The sequence below is a fragment of the Xenopus laevis genome, chromosome 3S (genome assembly GCF_017654675.1).
Source record: "Xenopus laevis strain J_2021 chromosome 3S, Xenopus_laevis_v10.1, whole genome shotgun sequence".
Lineage (NCBI taxonomy): Eukaryota > Metazoa > Chordata > Amphibia > Anura > Pipidae > Xenopus > Xenopus laevis.
In genome coordinates, this window is record NC_054376.1 from 62,987,554 (window position 1) to 63,007,569 (window position 20,016).

The 20,016-nt window shown below is 43.3% G+C and overlaps 1 protein-coding gene across 6 annotated transcripts in view; it reads left to right on the forward strand.

The window, feature by feature from the left end:
* The window catches only part of sbf1.S (SET binding factor 1 S homeolog), an 87,203-nt gene that overhangs the window by 40,856 nt on the left and 26,331 nt on the right, over positions 1 to 20,016 (forward strand). For all 6 annotated transcript variants that reach the window (XM_041588407.1, XM_041588411.1, XM_041588408.1 and 3 more), the window contains 7 exons: positions 3,307 to 3,375; positions 4,298 to 4,453; positions 5,815 to 6,071; positions 6,247 to 6,419; positions 7,129 to 7,202; positions 13,456 to 13,651; positions 18,705 to 18,832. In XM_041588407.1, coding sequence (XP_041444341.1) covers positions 3,307 to 3,375; positions 4,298 to 4,453; positions 5,815 to 6,071; positions 6,247 to 6,419; positions 7,129 to 7,202; positions 13,456 to 13,651; positions 18,705 to 18,832 — 1,053 coding nt within the window. The remainder of the gene's footprint in view (positions 1 to 3,306; positions 3,376 to 4,297; positions 4,454 to 5,814; positions 6,072 to 6,246; positions 6,420 to 7,128; positions 7,203 to 13,455; positions 13,652 to 18,704; positions 18,833 to 20,016) is intronic.

Below are 20,016 nucleotides of genomic sequence, written 5' to 3' on the forward strand. Positions count from 1 at the left end.
AATATTAATGTGGTGATATAATTAAAAACAATAACATGTGTTTCACCAATATTATTTTCTGTTTGATGGGCAGTTTTACTTGCAACTACGTGGAGCCGCCATGGGGGCATCTTTCTCACCCACCTATGCCAATTTGGTCATGGGTTGGTGGGAGAGAACCTTCATTTTCAGTGATCAGAACCCCTTCAAACACCAGATCATATGTTTTTACAGATATATCGATGACTGCATAGGAGTATGGGAAGGGGACGAAGCTTCCTTGTCATCCTTCATCAATTACTGTAATAGCGCGGTCAAGTGTTTACAATTCACCCATGAGACGCATGTCTCTGAGATCCCGTTCTTAGACATCATTTTTCAGGCACAAGGGGATAGGATCACCTCCACCCTCTTTCGCAAGCCCATAACCCGCAACACATTGCTACATGCACAGAGTTTTCATCCGGGTTCCTGTGTTAGGGGTATCCCGGTGGGACAATTCCTGCGGCTCCGCCGCATATGTTCCACTTGGGATACCTTTAATGAACAAGCAATGATGTTGTGGGATCGCTTTGTTGAAAGGGGCTACAAGGTGGAAGATATAAGAACAGCCTACGAGAGGGCAGTCAGAGCTGACCGCAATAAACTTTTAGAACAGAACCCCAAATTTGAGAAACATTCTAGATCAAAAACAGCCAAGAATGAGGGAAAATCTGGTGTTCGCTTCTGCACAACATATAGTCGTGATGCTTACCATATTCAAGGCAGCATCAAAAAACATTGGAGTATTTTACTCCAGGATCCGATTTTAGGAAAGATCCTGGAAAGTGCACCATCTTTTGTCTACAGGAGAGGCAAAAACGTAGCAGCACACATATCCAAAAGTTTGTATACCACCAAAGCACAGAGTGATGAGAGTGCCTGGCTGAAATACAAAGGTTCCTATAGGTGTGGACGCACTAGATGTAAAACATGTACACTCATGCAAGTATCCAAAACGTTTCACAGCACTGTAACTGGCGCAGAGTTTAAAATCAAACAATATTTTAACTGCGCATCAAAAAGGAGTTATATATATCTGGTGTTCGCTTCTGCACAACATATAGTCGTGATGCTTACCATATTCAAGGCAGCATCAAAAAACATTGGAGTATTTTACTCCAGGATCCGATTTTAGGAAAGATCCTGGAAAGTGCACCATCTTTTGTCTACAGGAGAGGCAAAAACGTAGCAGCACACATATCCAAAAGTTTGTATACCACCAAAGCACAGAGTGATGAGAGTGCCTGGCTGAAATACAAAGGTTCCTATAGGTGTGGACGCACTAGATGTAAAACATGTACACTCATGCAAGTATCCAAAACGTTTCACAGCACTGTAACTGGCGCAGAGTTTAAAATCAAACAATATTTTAACTGCGCATCAAAAGGAGTTATATATATGGCAACCTGCAGCTGTGGATCCCAATATGTAGGGAAGACTATCAGGACAGCTAGCATTCGGGTGTCAGAACATATGTCTGCTGTGGAACGCTTGGATACTAAGTCAGCTATAGCGAAGCATCTAATTGATAAGCATCAGGGCGTATCATGTGTAACTTTTCAAATTATAGACAGACCACGAAAAGATATGAGAGGGTGATTTAGATCAAAAATTATGTCGCCTCGAGGCTTACTGGATATACCAGTTGAAAACCACTGAAAATTATGGAGGGCTAAACAGAGAGTGGGAACTCGCTTGTTTCTGCAATTAGTGCATTCCCTAGCGTGTCTATATTTGTATAGTACATAGTATATATTTATCTATTGTTATTTTGAGATTCATTTGGGATTATAATATGTAATATCCATAACACGCTATTTGTCTAAAATCACCCCTTTAGGAACATGTCAGACAGCTCCAATTTGCTACATTGTGATGCTTTAATCATAAGATACAACATAACCATTTTCAAACATTGTATATTATATCCCCTTTCTTATTTTCATAGTAGCAAATTTGTAACACTCAATTTGTCCAGCATTTGTTAGGATGGGTGTATGTGACTTATTATATATATTTTGTCGGTTTTTTGGTATTTCTTGGGGTTAACTTGTTAATTTATTGATGTATAAACCTTTTGGGGTTAATGTTTTTATGGGCGTTTCCATGGGTGTGTCTGCTTGTTGAGGTGCTATATTAACCAACATGGGGGTTAGCATACCTTATGCTTCTGAGGAAGTGGCGAGACGCCACGAAACGCGTCAAGCGTAGGGGAACATGTCATTGTCATTCATGTTTTTAACCATTTCAAATAAATGAAGATTTTAAAGATTCAGTGACCGACATGCTCCGCAATCTTTTCGTTTGTTTCTACACCAATATTAGTGTGCACACCCTCATTGCACCCACTCATTTTTAAAACCATTAGGGTGGATGCAACGAGGCTTTGACCACAAAATACATATAGACAAATACAAGAGTCCTCTGCACTCAACCCATTATCAATATATTTAAGACAGAGACATTTTGTGAATACTGCTACTAAAAAATACCTTACCCTTTAAACAAAACAGGGATTGTTTGTCCATATATTGCAATATATTTAAGCTGGCCAACTACGTCAAAGTCATCCCATATCTGGCCAGTCCTACGCTCAATTTTCATCTGATTCATTAAGAATTCTATTGCTTCATTATACATTTTACAAAGGGACTAAGTTGTGCCTGCAATTTACTTGCTGCTTTCAAAATAAAACTCCCAAACTTGGTTGCCCTTTTATTAGACACCAGTGGGATCACCTAACTATAGTTGGGAAGGGTGGGAGCTACAACATGGAGCTGGTCACTGCTCCTGTATAACTATAACAAACGAAAGTTGTGCTCACCACTAATTTTTAAAACCATTTTATATATATATATATATATATATATATATATATATATATATATATATATATATATAGCAAAATGCGTTGATATGAATAAATAAATCATTAAAAAATACTGCCACGCACCACATTCCAAATTAATCCCACGTGTTGATGTGGTGGATTATATGACACTCCAATAAATTCACTATTCATTATGCCAGTGAGTGCCTCCAGTACTTCTAAATGTGTGTGTATTGTTCGTTCAGTTGTAAAAAAAAGATGCCTAAATGCTATCTGAATTTATAGAAATAAAACCACAATAGTCTGTTCCATGTGTTCTAGTTCTTTAATCTTAAAATCTTCAAACTGTTAAAACCTGTTCTGTCTTCCCATTTTGTTTTGAATTTGGTTTCCCTTTCATTATCTTTTTCCACCCTTGTCCTTACTCTTTGTTTGACTTTTCTTTGTCTTTTTAGGATTGCACCCCTTTGGATGAACATGCTATAGCTGCTGCACTCTTGCCTCTGGTCACAGCATTTTGCAGGGTGAGTTTATAGGTACAGGGCCAACTTTGTCATATTTGTTTACTGTACCTCTCTAACCACATATCTTTAATTATTTTACTCCCTTTTCCATTACTTTCCTTTTCTATCTCAAACCCAACCATATCCAGCCTGAAGCCATCCAGTTGGTGCTGAACTCTTTTCCTCTACATCCTCTAATTTTTCTGTTCTTTCAACTTTCTGTGTCATATTTTATATTTATTCATCCACATGTTCGCACACTCAAAGTAAAAACAACTTGGCAAAAAAGGTGGTTTGAGAGTAAATTTTTACTATTTGTTCAAAAAAGCATTTAATACAAACAATGCCTAACAATATGGCATAATATTCACAATGTTTTAAAAGTAAGTATCAACCACACATTAGTTATATACAGCAAAAAAGAAGACAGCAAGGGAGCGGATACACCTACCAGAAAAATGAGAATGACCCCAACGTTTCGGCACCAAGGCCTTTGTCAAGGGGATTCTGAGTGAATCCCCTTGACAAAGGCCTTGGTGCCGAAACGTTGGGGTCATTCTCATTTTTCTGGTAGGTGTATCCGCTCCCTTGCTGTCTTCTTTTTTGCTGTATATAACTAATGTGTGGTTGATACTTACTTTTAAAACATTGTGAATATTATGCCATATTGTTAGGCATTGTTTGTATTAAATGCTTTTTTGAACAAATAGTAAAAATTTACTCTCAAACCACCTTTTTTGCCAAGTTGTTTTTACTTTGAGTGTGCGAACATGTGGATGAATTAGTGCTGTTAGTTACCTTAAGTAGGGGTAACAATTGTTTCTGCACCTCCAATTAACCTTTGAACTTTTTCTGGTGTGCCCTCCATTCATTACTAATTTTGTATATTTTATATTTATGTCTGTCTCACCACTTCTGCTTGCAATACCTTTTACCCCATTAGAAACTGAGCTCTGGTGTCACACAGTTTGCATACAGCTGTGTACAGGAACACCTGGTATGGACCAACATGCAGTTCTGGGAAGCCATGTTCTATGGGGACGTCCAGAACCATATCCAAGCCCTTTATTCCTCCCCAGAAGATACCACAACCAACCCGGTAACCTATACACAATAAGACAAGCCATACATGCTTTAATAATAAATGTACACCCATGTAGTATTTTTTACCTTTTGACATATTCCTGTATGAAGACTTCTGCATTCAATTTTTGTTCTAAAATAAAAAGGGAGGGCTTCAAGTGTAAATAGATTTTTATTAAGCCATGGACTGCTCCCACAACCTTTCCTTTTTGAAGTGTAAATATTACACACAAAGTAGTTACATTCATTGATGTAAAAGCAGCACAAGTTACTTTAAACACCCTGTACATGAACATGAAGGGGTTTACAACAGTGCACTTTTCATTACTGTCACTATTGGAAGCTCTCTATAACAAGAACTGATTTCTCATGTGAGAGGCTTACTTGTGAGCCTTAAAGGGATACTGTCATGGGAAAAAATTTTTTTTTCAAAATGAACCAGTTAATAGTGCTGCTCCAGCAGAATTCTGCACTGTAATCCATTTCTCAAAAGAGCAAACAAATTTTTTTATATTCAATTTTGAAATCTGACATGGGGCTAGACATTTTGTCAATTTCCCAGCTGCCCCTGGTCATGTGACTTGTGCCTGCACGTTAGGAGAGAAATGCTTTCTGGCAGGCTGCTGTTTTTCCTTCTCAACGTAACTGAATGTGTCTCAGTGGGACATGGGTTTTTACTATTGAGTGTTGTTCTTAGATCTACCAGGCAGCTGTTATCTTGTGTTAGGGAGCTGTTATCTGGTTACCTTCCCATTGTTCTTTTGTTTGGCTGCTGGGGGGGGGGGAAAGGGGAGGGGGTGATATCACTCCAACTTGCAGTACAGCAGTAAAGAGTGATTGAAGTTTATCAGAGCACAAGTCACATGACTTGGGGCAGCTGGGAAATTGACAAAATGTCTAGCTCCATGTCAGATTTCAAAATTGAATATAAAAAAAATCTGTTTGCTCTTTTGAGAAATGGATTTCAGTGCAGAATTCTGCTGGAGCAACACTTTTAACTGATTCATTTTGAAAAAAAATTTTTTTCCCTTGACAGTATCCCTTTAAGCTAAGTGCTTTAACATGGCCATTGCTTAACAGTGTGTGCCTAAAATGTGAATAGTGTATATATTCTAAGAATAGTATCCAACTTTAGGTTTTTACTCCTCTAATGTGTGGCTTTTGAATGTGCTACAACCAGATTCTTGCTTATAGTAAAACGGAGACAAATTTATCTAACGTTTTTAAATCCTGAAGCTCTACGTAGAACTTGTCTATCTTAAATATATAGACCCTCCCATATTTTTACTTTGTATTCTACTTGTATTCTACTTAAAAAGTGTATTCTTGCTGGTAAAATTCATTCTATTTCTGGCAATGTATTCTTCTTTTTGGTAGGACGAATTTGAGGCAGAACAGCGATCTGCACTTGAGCTGGCTGCTGAGCAGTGTCGTCTGTGGCCTACTTTTCCCAGGGAAAAGCAGCTGGAACTAATCCAGAAGGAAGAAAGTACTGTATTTAGCCAAGCCATCCACTATGCGAACCGTATGAGCTACTTGCTTTTACCTCTTGATACCTCAAAGAACCGTATGCTGGCAGGAAGAACTGGTTTTGGGGACACAGAAAGTGTGACTAATAGTTTCATCACAAATAGGCAAGTGTGTTGCACTGGTATTTTTCCAGCCACCATAACCAGTTTATCACAGTATTTGTTTGATGACATAGTAGCTATTTGTAATAGTGTTTCAGTCAGTCTTGCAAACTACCATATTCTTTCAAATGTAACAGTAAAGATTACATCCACCTGTCTGGTCTTTCATTTTGCACAGTATGGCTGGTAGTATGGCTGAAAGTGCAGATACAGAGAGTGGATTTGAAGATTCAGAGAGTTCCGATGTGGCTCATTATGTTGTTCGGTTCATCACACGCTTTGTTGACAAAGTATGCACAGAAAGTGGAGTGACAGCAGAGCATCTGAAGAACCTGCATACTATGATTCCAGGTAAACTGTTATGTCACTGAATCATAAGCAATTATGGATATTAACTTTGTAATTGTTCAGTCTTTACTGGGAATCCTGTAAGAAACGACATGGGGCTTATCAGTGGCGTAACTAGATATTACCGAGCCCCACAGCTAATTATTTTTCAGGCCCCCAAAATGTCTAGAGGTTGACCTGTTTTACCAATATTTATTGAAATTGTACATAAGTTAGGTGCTCATGGGGCCCCTATACCACCTTGGCCCCCTGCAGTCGTAGTGTCTGCTACCTCTGTAGTTACACCCCTGCAGCCTATGTTTTTTTTACACAAGTGCCATGTTGCCTGTAACAATGTTTTAGTAACCCCTGCCATAGCATGCAGCTTAACAGAAAATGGATTTCCTCCTCTGTAGAGGAGATTAGGAAATTTCTTGACAAATTTTTCTTCAAACACATACAGTAGTACCTGGGAAAATTGGAAAGTGTGTGTTCTTTCAGATTGGCATTTAAAATGAAAGAAAATCTATTATCTGAATGGTTGCATCACTAGTACAAGGTTTCAGGTTTAGGACGAATAAGACCATTTTGGGAAATGTTGTGCAAAAGACAAAATCTAATTTATTGTCTGTTTGAAGGATAAATCTATCTCCACTTTTATTTTGTTTCAATATCACCATTTTTTTAATAACAATTTTGGTTTTTCTTTAACAATTTTGGTTTTTCTTTGTAGATATTGTTCAAATGCATATAGAGACTCTGGAAGCAGTGCATCGAGAAAGCAAAAGACTGCCTCCTATACAGAAGGTAAGAATGCAGCTTCTACTAGTCAACCTCTTTATTTTGTATATCCCTTTGGGTCAATGTTGATTTCTGTAGGGTGCAGTCAATGCATTAATTGGTATAGCTAAATGTAGTGAGCTCAGTATGTATACATCTGTTTCCATTGTAGAATCTGGGAAAACTGTAGTCAGATACAGTTTGCTATAATGAAAAGAGGATAATTTTTTTCTTTACTTAAAATGTTTAATATTAGATTAAGAACTAATTTTATTATTTGTTACTTGAGTTCTGTAACTTTTTTTAAAGTTTTTCTTTGCCATATTCTAAAGTAAATTGTAATTGTGGATTTTGTCTATTCTTTGGTCCATATATTAAAATGATGTCTAAAAAAAAAGCTAATATGCACTTTATCATTAAATAACATTTTTTATTAAAAATCCCTTACATGGATTATTGTGGGGGCATCCAGAATCTTATTTCTCTGTCGTCTAAAGGGGGACACAGGGACTCTTGGGGTTTAAGCTCCACCCTCCAGGAGGCAGGACACTATTAATAAAATTAAAATTAAGGGGGCGTGCCCATATAGTGGCTTAACCCCACATGCTGTAGCATTCCTTCAGTTTTAAAAGTGTCCTGCTTCAAGGAGGATGGATACCAGCTTCAAGACAGAAGCATATCTATGGGGTGTCACCAGGGCAGGACTGCCTGTCCCTTGAGTGTACCCCCCCCTCGAGGGATCTCTCACCGGGGTCATATTCTAGCCCTCTAGGCTATAACCGACCTGCACAGAAAAATCCCTGCAACCCACTGGGGCCAGCAGATGTTCTGACCGGTGAAGAGCCAGCAGTGAGTATGATATAATATTCTACTCGTGTTCTGGCGTGCTCTCCCCCCCCCCCCCTCACCCCAGCCCAGACCTAGCTGCACTAAGCGATGTATTCGCTGCTCCCTCCGACGGTCTCCCCACACAGGCAGGCTGTTGGTGAAGTCGCGCGCCTTTCTCCTGCGCGCAGTGGAACGCATCGCGCTTATGCGTTCCAGGCGCCATTTTGTTTTTCGGCGCGAAGCGTAGAGGAGGCTTCAGAAGGCGCGGAACTTCCTCCCGCCACTTCCCGCAGTCACAGTAAGCTGCCGCTTACTGTATCCTCCTCTCCTGCTTCCACTCTGCCAGCAGCCCTCCTCCTCCTGACCCGGAGCCACGGGAGCCACTTGCTCTTGGGGATTAGGCTTCTACCTTCAGGCAGCAGTCTTGGGTTACCTCTAGGCACCCTTTTACAAAGCACATTCCTGACGGCCATTACTTCAGCAGGTACCTCAGCCACTGTTCACATGGCAGAAGGTAAGTCAGGGGGACTTTTCCCCAGGGCTGGGGGGAGAGCACCAGCAGCACAGGTGACTTACTTTACCTGCAAAAACTGCCACCTAAAAATCCCTGGGGGCCAGGCTGACCCGCTCTGCAGATCTTGTTCAAAGGGGCAGGGTCCAGCGCCCACCCAGGGGTCCATCCCAACGGTCCCTGAATCTGGGGAAACCGCACAGGATTTGGATGCAATGGATGGGGTAGCGGGCACTTCCTCAGAACCCCCTGCCCCCCTATGGGCCATTCAACTTTCCCAATCCCTGGCATCCCTGCAGGGCCTTCCTTCCATTGCCACCAATTTGGGCAAAGCCCTAGCCAAACTAGGTCACAAAGCCAGTGGAAAGCGTAAAAGGCTTCCCAGCTCCAGGGGTGACACCGGCACCCATACCCCCTCTGACGTCTCGTCAGCTGGAGAGGATTTTTCTCATTCAGAGGGGGAACTCCCACCTTCTGATGCTTCCTCAGAAGCAGAGGAGGATAATGCGGAAGATTCCAAAAGCAAGGAACTCCCTCACGACGTAGAGGGCATTATCAAGGGGGTGATGGACGTGCTAAAAATCACACAGACACCTGAACAACAGGCTTCATCTTCTAACCTGTTTAAAAGAAAACACAAAGCTTCTGCATGTTTTCCTTCGCATGACCAACTCCTTAACATAATACAAGAGGAATGGAATTCGCCGGAGCGCAAGTTCCAAGCTACTCGGAAATTTTCGAAATCCTATCCATTCCCCAAGGACTTGGTAGAGAAATGGTCACTGCCTCCAACTGTGGACGCACCAGTTTCGAGATTATCTAAATCCACAGCGTTACCAGTCACGGACGCCGCAGCCTTCAAGGACCCATCTGACAGACGTCTGGAAGGTTTCCTCAGGGCAGTCTACTCATCCGCTGGCTCAACCCTTCGTCCAGCTCTCGCCTCAGCCTGGGTAGCGAGAGCCATTCAGGCATGGGCAGAATCCCTCGTTGCTGATATTCAAGATGGCATCCCCAGAGCTGACATCCTGCCTTCCGCACAGTCCCTCGCGGAGGCAGCAGCTTACTTGTGCGACGCTTCCCTGGATACAGCACAGATTACTGCCCGCACATCAGCGCTCTCCGTCGCAGCACGCAGAACGCTCTGGCTGAAGAACTGGTCTGCGGATGTCAGTTCCAAGAAGTCCCTTACCTCACTACCCTTCAAGGGACAGCGACTTTTTGGTGAGGAGCTCGAAAAGATAATCTCACAGGCCACGGGAGGGAAGAGCACCTTCCTCCCCCAAAGCAAGTCAAGACCCACGACTTCCTCCAGGCGCGGTCGGTCCTTTCGCGGCCACACTGGACGTTTTTCCAGACGGCACAGTCCTCCCCAACGTTCTCAGTTTCGCTCTAAACCAAACGACAAGGGACGGCCATCGTGGAAGAACAACAAATTCCACAACAAGTCTCCAGCCGACAAGGCCACTTCAGGATGACGGGTCACCCCCTCCGGGGTCACTGCAACCGCTAGGGGGACGATTGCTGAGATTCCGGGAGGTGTGGATACGATACTCGTCAGACGCTTGGGTAACCGAAATCGTTTCCGAGGGCTACCACCTGGACTTCGCTTCTCTTCCTCCCCGAAAATTTCTCATGTCCAGAGTCCCCTCAAACCCAGCCAAGGGCCGAGCCTTCTTGGACTGCATTACGAGCATGGAACAGAATGGAGTGATCATTCCAGTTCCCCCGTCAGAAACATTTTGCGGATTTTACTCCAATCTGTTCCTGGTTCCAAAGAAGGACGGGTCCTTCCGACCAGTATTGGACCTGAAATTCCTCAACAAACACATACGGTCAGTCCGGTTCAAAATGGAAACTCTCAGGTCAGTCATCCGAGGAATGGAACCAGGTCAACTGATGATGTCCCTCGACATCAAGGACGCGTATCTCCACGTTCCAATCTGGCCTCCTCACCATCGTTTTCTCAGATTCGCATTCCGAAATCTCCATTACCAATTTGTGGCACTCCCATTCGGCCTCTCCTCTGCCCCCAGAGTGTTCACCAAACTCATGTCAGTGACGGCAGCAACCCTACGACTCCACGGAATATCGATCACACCTTACCTGGACGACCTTCTCCTGAAGGCTCCTACACTAGAGAAGAGCAGAAGGGACATGCAACAAGCGATATCGCTGCTTCAGAGCTTCGGGTGGACCATCAACTGGAACAAATCCAGCATGACACCCAGTCACCAAATGCTATTCCTGGGTCTCCAATTCGATACACTGACTCAACGTGTCTCGCTGCCCCTGGACAAGCAGAGGAAGATCAGAGCGCAAGTCAATCTCCTCCTTCAAGACCGGCACCCCACAGTCCACCTCGCAATGAAGGTACTCGGTCTGATGGTCTCGTCCATCGAAGCGGTTCCCTTTGCTCAAATCCATTTGAGACCTCTACAGGCCAACGTTCTGTCGGGATGGAAAGGGGGTCCCCTGTCCCAACGGATTCTTCTACAGCAGACAACACGGGAGTCACTCCTCTGGTGGCTGAACCACCACAATCTGACGACGGGCCAGTCCTGGGCAACTCCGGACTGGACCGTGATAACGACAGACGCAAGTCTCCTCGGGTGGGGCGCCACGTGGAACAACTCGTCGGTACAAGGCCGTTGGTCTCCCACAGAAACGAGGCTACACATCAACGTCCTGGAGCTTCGGGCAGTCATGCTTGCCCTAAGACATTGGTCTCCCCTACTCCAAACAAAGTCTGTCCGCGTCCAAAGCGACAACTCCACAACCGTCGCTTACATCAACAGACAAGGAGGTACCCGCAGCAAAGCATCCCTAGCGGAGGTGGTACAAATCCTAGCCTGGGCAGAGCTCAGCTCAGTCAGGATATCTGCCATACACATTCCGGGAGTGGACAACACGCAAGCAGACTTTCTCAGTCGGAACCAGCTCGATCCGGGAGAATGGGAACTTCATCCCGCGGTGTTCACAGACCTAGTGAAAAGGTGGGGACGTCCTCAAGTCGACCTCATGGCATCCAGAGCCAACCGCAAAGTTCCAGCCTTTTACGCCCGTTTTCGGGATCCGACGGCGCTGGGGGTGGACGCCATGACACAAGTCTGGAGTTTCAACCTGGCTTATGTCTTCCCTCCGTTTCCAATGCTTCCTCGGGTTCTGAAGAAAATCAAGCAATCCTGTGCGACGGTCATAGTGATAGCTCCGTATTGGCCCAGGAGAACCTGGTTTACGGATCTTCAGGACATGTCCATAGCTCAACCAGTTCGCCTCCCTCCCAGGAGCGATCTTCTCCAGCAGGGTCCCATATTTCACCACAATCCGGGACTGTTCGCTTTGACGGGATGGCTGTTGAGGCGGCCATCTGGAGACGTAAGGGTATAGCGGACGATGTGATTGCCACTATGCTGAAGTCACGCAAAGCTACGTCTTCTAAAGCCTACCACAGGGTCTGGCGCAGCTACTGGAACTGGTGCGAGGAATCAAAGTTTTCCTTCCATGAATGCAATATTCCCAGGATCTTATCCTTTCTACAGCGAGGTTTTCGACTCGGTCTGAAGCTCAGTTCCTTGAAGGTCCAAGTATCTGCCCTCTCTGTCCTTTTCCAGTCTCGTCTAGCCCTAGACGATTCAGTCCGCACCTTCCTACAGGGAGTACAACATATCGTTCCACCTTATCGATCACCAGTCCCTGGATGGGATCTCAACCTCGTTTTGGAGGCTCTCCTTGACCCTCCCTTCGAACCTCTGGGTGTCGTCCCTGAACAGTGGCTTACCTGGAAAACTGCCTTCCTTGTTGCCATTTCATCTGCTCGCAGGGTATCGGAAATAGGTGCCTTATCTTGTGATCCGTCTCTGCTGGTTTTCCATAGAGACAAGGCAGTCCTGAGGACTGTGCCTTCCTTCCTGCCTAAGGTCGTGTCCTCGTTTCACGTCAACCAGGAGATTGTGGTTCCATCTCTCTGTCCGGAACCCAAGAATGACAAGGAACGGAGATTTCACAGTCTGGATGTGGTCAGAGCACTTCGCTGGTACCTTGACCGTTCTAAATCATATCGGCGCTCTCAAGCCCTTTTTGTCATTCCGTCCGGGCCTCGGAGGGGCCTGTCAGCTTCCAAGACTACCATCGCACGTTGGATCAGAGAAACCATCAGACAAGCCTACCTAGCTAAGGGCAGAACTCCTCCTGCCAATGTTCGAGCTCACTCCACACGATCCTTGGGTGCTTCCTGGGCTTGGCGCAACTCGGCCTCCTTGGACCAGATCTGCAGAGCAGCCACCTGGTCTTCGGTTCATACATTCACTAAATTCTACAGACTGGACACGTTCTCATCAGCGGAAGCCGTTTTTGGCCGCAAAGTACTACACACTGTGGTACAGTAACGTGTCTTTGCCTTTTCTGTATTCGCTCCCACCCTGCTGTCTGGGGCTGCTTTGTTAAGTCCCCAAGAGTCCCTGTGTCCCCCTTTAGACGACAGAGAAAACAGGATTTTTTGATACTCACCGTTAAATCCTTTTCTCTGTAGTCGATAGGGGGACACAGGGCTTCCCAACCCTGAGCGAAATGTTGACCACTTGGTCTTATGGAAACGTTTTCCTGATTTACTGGTTTGCTAGTTGAGTATTGATACAGTTTATCTTTCAGCAGTCTCTTTGGTACCAACTGAAGGAATGCTACAGCATGTGGGGTTAAGCCACTATATGGGCACGCCCCCTTAATTTTAATTTTATTAATAGTGTCCTGCCTCCTGGAGGGTGGAGCTTAAACCCCAAGAGTCCCTGTGTCCCCCTATCGACTACAGAGAAAAGGATTTAACGGTGAGTATCAAAAAATCCTGTTATTTCCACTGTACTTTTCTCAATTACATGTTAGGCTCCTCCATGTCACATTTTGTGTGTTTCTAAATGTACTTTTGCCTAATAATTCTTGCTGCAGCCAAAGCTCCTTCTCCCCACACTATTCGCCGGTGAAGACATGGTAATGGATGGACTTCGTGTGTACCTGCTGCCAGATGGAAGAGAAGAGGCTTCAGGTGTAAGCCTAGGTGGCCCACCTCTCCTCCCTGCTGAAGGTGCCCTCTTTCTTACATCCTACCGCTGCATCTTCAAGGGCACACCTGTAGATTCTTTAGGTAAGAATCAAAACTGGACAAACAGAAAAAATATTTTTATATTATTGAGAGTTAGTGAGGGATTATGTCTGTCTCTGCTGTTGCCTCCATTATTTACATAGTAACATAGTAAGTAAGGTCGAAAAAAGACACATGTCCATCGAGTTTTTTTACATTGCTGTAAGTGCATGCACATATCATAGAGCAGGGATCCCCAACCTTTACAACCCGTGAGCAACATTCATAAGTAAAAGGAGTTGGGGAGCAACACTAACATGAAAAATGTTCCTGGAGTACCAAATAAGGGCTGTGGTTGGTTATTTAGTAGCCCCTATGTGGATTGTCAACCTACATTGAGGCTCTGTTTGGCAGTACACCTGGTTTTAATGCAGTAAAACTTGCCTCCAAGCCTGGAATTCAAAAATAAGCACCTGCTTTGAGGCCACTGGGAGCAACATCCAAGAGGTTGGAGAGCAACATGTTGCTCGCGAGCTACTGGTTGGGGATCACTGTCATAGAGGGTTCCAAAAATAATATTTCTATATGCAGGGAAGCCCTCAGCCTGTAAGACATCCTTTGGCAATTAGCTTTTCCTTTATGTGACTCTTACTGTGGCAGGTGTCAGTTATCAGAACAGGTGGACCTGAACTGTAGCCACACATTGCCATTCTCTGTCACCCTGCCTTCATCCTCCACTCTTAAGTAACCCTATAGCTTACCCTAACACTAACCTTATTATTACAATAAGATCCAATGTTTCATTTACCCCTGTACCCCTATATTTTATCTTTTATTTAGGTACCAGCAATTAACTTTTTCAAACGTGAGCGCACCGATCTTGATAACTTTCTGTTTTACTTATATAGCAAGTATATAGTATAGGCTTATACTCGAGTCAATAAGGTTTCCCAGTTTTCGTAGGTAAAATTAGGTACCTCGGCTTATACTCGGGTCGGCTTATACTCGAGTATATACGGTAATTCATCTATTACACCTAACAAACAGTGACTCCAGGGAGAGACATATTTTCATTACTATATTGAGTTACCTCCTTCCAATATGATATTACTCTAGGACATTCCCAGATTATATGGAGAAATCCTGCTTCCCCTGTACGCATTTTGCACATTTCGCTCCTTCTGATCTACCCATAACCTTGAGCCTCTTGGGTGTGATGTATATTTGGTGGAACATCTTGAATTGGACCATTTTGTCCCTTAAGGAGATTAGGAAGGCTTATAAATTATCTATAGCCTCTTCCCAATGCTCTTCCTCTAATGAGGGGAGCGTTGCTAACCACTTCCTTTGGGCTTTATCAAATGGTGCAGGCTGAAAGGTTTGGATTATGTTATACAGTTGAGGTAGTATTTTTCGCTGGGTCTGGTGCCCATAATCTGGCCTCCCATGTCAGCTGCGTTGGTGTGTTTTGGTATGATTGGAATTGGGCATAGAATGCATGCCTCAATTGGAAATAATGGAACAGTTGTATATCCATCGTTCAAGTTTAGTTTTTAGCTGTTCCAGGTAGGGAAAGGAGCCCTCAACTAGTAGGTCTTCTAAGTGCCTAATTCCTAGGAGAGCCAATAGTGAATGTCTGTTAGTTGTACCATATGTGGTAGGTTCGAGTTTCTCCACAGAGGAGTTTTTCCTGATAGCTTATGATAGGTAGTGCCATATTTAGTTTGTAGCTTTGCCCATACTTTAATGGGAGTAGTAATTACTTTAGGTAATGGAGGGAGGTCACCCCTCCTCCTATAAGGGGCATTACGTATAGCTTCTAGAGAACCTACAGTTGTTGCATGGAGATATGTTAGAGAGTTGCTATTATCTGGATTAAACCAGTTATGTATGTAGGATAACTGGGATGCAAGGTAGTAATTTTGTAGATGAGGGAAGGTGAGCCTTCCTGTGTCCTTAGAAGCAGTGAGTGTAAAACACGATAATCTAGGTGTTTTGTTGGCCCAAATAAATGAAAGCAACTCTCTATTTACCCTCTTAAAGAATGGAGTGGTTATGTAAACCAGAGAATTCCAGAGTGGGTAGAGAAATCTATGGAGATATATAATTTTAAAGAGGTTTATTCTGCCCCATAATGTCAGGGGAAGTTTAACCCAGTGCGGGATTGCATTCTTAAATCTTACAAGGATTGGTTCCAGGTTCTCAGATACATATTCTGTTGGATTTGTACTGATTATAATGCCCAAGTAGCGGAACTTGGTCACTAGGTTAAGGGTAGGGGCACCTTCTGCAAGTTTGCGTTCCCTAAGGGGAACAGTACTGATTTTGTTTTATTGAGCAAAAGAGCACTTAACCTTCCAAAACCCTCAAGTATCTCCATTGCAGTGTGCAGTGATGGGCCAGCATCCACCAGGAAGAGTAGTACATCATCTGCGTACGGTGCTACTTTCTCTTCAATGTTGCCTATTTTGATTCCTTTGACTAAGGTTGTCTGTCTTAGTTTTGCTGCAATTGGTTCAATTGCCAATGCAAATAGGAGGGTGATAAAGGTCAACCCTGCCTAGTCCCCTTCCCTAATTCAAAAGATACATATAGGGTATTGTTAACCCGAACTTTGGCGATCGGTTTTTTATACAGTAGCTTGATCCAAGCAATAAAGCTGGGACCAATGCCAAAGATCTGCCATAAATATGACCAGTTTACAGAGTCAAAGGCTTTGGTTATGTCCAGTCATGCCACCGCCCTAGTATTTTGGCACTGCCAAGCCATTTGTATGTGTGTGTATAGTCTTCTTAGGTTAATGGAGGTAGTTTTATTAGGCATAAAGCTAGTTTGGTCAGGGTGTATGAGGGAAGTGATGACTTTTATTAATCTGTTAGCCAATACCTTTGCCAGTATTTAAACTAGGGATGCACCGAATCAGGATTCGGTTCGGGATTCGGCCGAATCTGAATCCTAATTTGCATATGAAAATTAGGGGCAGGGAGGTAAATTGTATCACAAAACAAGGAAGTAAAAAATGTTTCCCTCTTCCCACCCCTAATTTGCATATGCAAATTCAGATTCGGTTCAGTATTCAGCCGAATCTTTCGCCAAGGATTTGGGGGTTTGGCCTAATCCAAAAAAGTGGATTTGGTGCATCCCTAATTTTAACATCAGTATTAATCAAAGATTTAATCCTATATAATTCACAGGAGTATGGGTTTTTTCCCTCCTTAAGTAGTATTATTGCCCCGTAACACGTTGGGGGAAGTTCCCTGTTCAAAGTTGCATGAGTAAATGTGTCTAATAATCTAGGGGATATTTGGTTATTAAGCAGCCTATAACAGGCAGCCGGTAGGCCGTCTGGGCCTGGTGTTTTGTTTGCTGGAAGATCCGCAATTGCTGAGTCTATTTTCGTTAATGGATTATTGAGAAATTGTCTTTCATCTGGTGTAAGGTGGGGAAGATCCACACCATCCCAGAACTGTTCTATGTGTATGTACTGGTTACTGAGTTTGGGGGAATAGATCTGCCTAAAATACTCGGCAAACATGTTGGCCATAGCTAGCAGTTTGTTAATTAATTCTCCCGTGTGGTTCCTAAGACCCGGTATGACTATGATCTGGTCTGTTAGCTTTGCCATATGTGCCAGGGTTTTACTGTTCTTATCATCCAGATCAAACCCCTGCTGTCTAGAGTATAGTAGTTTTTTCCTTGTGTTGTCTGACACCAGGAGATCTGGATCTCTTTGGGCCCTGGAAAGTATGTTATGGTTTTCTTTAGATTTGATTCGCAATAGGTCTGTTCTGCCTCCAGTAATGTTTTTTCTGCAGCTTTGATGTCTGTCTTTTTTGTTTCCCTGGTCGCATGAATGGTAGCAATTAAGGTCCCCCTAGACCAGGGGTCCCCAACCTTTTTCCACCCGTGAGCAACATTCAGATGTAAAAAGAGTTGTGGAGCAACACAAGCATGAAAAATGTTCCTAGTTAGTGCCAAATAAGGGTTGTGATTGACTATTGGTAGCCCCTATGTGGACTGGCAGCCTACAGGAGCCTCTGTTTGGTAGAACACCTATTTTTTATGCAGCCAAAATTTGCCTCCAAGCCTGGAATTAAAAAATAAGCACCTGCTTTGAGGCCACTGAGAGCAACATCCAAGGGGTTGGGGAGCAACATGTTGCTCATGAGCTACTGGTTGGGGATCACTGCCCTAGACACTGCCTTGGCTGCGTCCCAGACCATTAGTGGTGAGGCAGTATTTTGGTTAGTATCCCAGTATTTTTCAGGCATCTGCCACAGTTTGGTCTGTAAACCATAGTGGAGAAAGTTGCCACAGTCTTTGGCCAGGGGGCGGACCCAACTGGAGTTCTACCCATAGTGGGGAGTGATCAGAGTGTGTCCTAGGGAGATAGGAAATGTTTTGGGCCTGATGGGCAAGATCTATTGACCCTAGTACCAGATCCATATGTCAGAAAGGCCCACAACCTCCATCCATTTAGTTAACTGAGGGGCTGCTGGATCTACTGCAGATGTTCTATCCATTTTAGGGTTAGTGGTGGCATTAAAGTCACCTATTAGGCACAATGGGTAATTCAGTAATTTAAGTAATTTAATATAAATTGACCCTGTGTAACAGTGCTCATATTGGCAATAAAGTAAAATAATTCATTTGGGGGTTGCATTCCATTCTATTCCATACTCCTTTTCACAATAAGGTATTTTATCCAGCAGCAATCTCTCAAACACGCTTGCTGTAACATCAGTTTTCTTTTTTCTTTTTTTTTTTTACAAGATTAAATCTTTGTTATATTGTCCAGTCTGTAGCATTACCTAGTAACTACAGGGCTGAAGTAACACATACAGGGAAGCAGTTGGTTACATAGCTTTTGCAGTTTTTTAATGCATTCCAATATGGATTAAATATTATAGAGGAGCATCATTTTACATTTCTTGGTATTGGCATATTTCCATACAGTTGGCTATGGATTTAAAATGGTTTTACTACCTATCAATTTAGTCTTTATGAAATAAAGATTTTGCTTTAGTTTAGTGCTAAGTAGAAAGTTCAGAGGTCTGTTAAATGTGTTTATTCTCCAATAAATATACAGAGCATGTTATTTGTTGTATGTCTACAGTTGCTGAGCAGTCTGTGGTCCGATCCTTCCCAATTGCTTCTTTAACTAAGGAGAAGAAGATCAATGTCACTGTACAGCTACATCCGTTCTTGCAGGAAGGTCTGCAGCTACGCTCCTGTACTTTCCAGGTGAGTTTTTAACCTGAACAGAGACATTTTTTTTCATAATAGACATCTATGGAAATATTCAAGACATGAAATCTTAAAAGTGGTGCAATGAAGTATTTATTTATGACATTAAAAAGTTGTAATCAAATAAAGTCCTATGTTGCTTGCAGATTAATTGCCTAAAGTACCATTTAGTAACAGAGCTATTGTTTCAGGATTTTCACAAGGGAGGTTAGACTGTTTTTCATTTAACTTTTTAAAATTGAAAACCTGTTAAATCTACCTGTGACTGGGTTGAGAGCAAATCTGATCTGATGTACACTGCAGACTAGTTTCCATTGCATAGAGAAAGCATTTGTATGAACCATAAGTGTGATACACAGTCACATAAGTTCACATTTCAGTGACATTTCTTAGAGATACAGTGGCTCTAAAACCAGATGCTAGTGATGTAAATCTGTGATATAGATGGCAATTCAGGGAGATTAGTCGGCCAGCACGAGCACGCATGAACACTGTGAGCCGGTCGCGGCAGTAAGAACTTTAGGCACACATGCGCACTGTGAGAGCCAGTCACGGCAGGAGGAACTTTAGGCACGACGGGCCAGTCCCACCCTGCCGCTGACTAGAATGTAAATTGCCAGCGGGATGGCACTCGGATTGCCTCGGCTTTCTGAAGTCGCCCAAAGATTCCTCGTGAGGTATCTTCAGAAAACGAAGTGATCCGAGTGCCATCCTGCAGGCGATTCACATTCTAGCTGGCGGGAATGCATTTCGGGGAGATTAGACGCCCGAAGAAGGGGAGATTTGTCGCTGGGCGACTAATCTCCCCAAATCGGAGCATGTTCCACCACCCTAAGGGTGAAGACACAAAGACAAATAGTGATAGTTGGCTTTACTAAGACACAAGTGGGAATGTAATATTGCTTGCTGACGCAAAAATCATTCCTAATTAGTTTGCAATGCGAATAAATGGTCTCAAAGTGAGCAATTTAGCAGTTGCAAATTTTTATTGGTTCTTAATGACCATCTTAAGGTTGTGCAAATTAGAGCAAATTTGATATATCTGTGTGGCACTGGTCCTAGAGAGCCTCATCATGTTCTATTGAGATGCCAAAGCTAAACTTGTAGTTTCTACGCTTTCAGCTATAGTCACCTGTGTGTACTATAAACGTCCTTTTTTGAGAGAAAGAAAAAGAAACCCC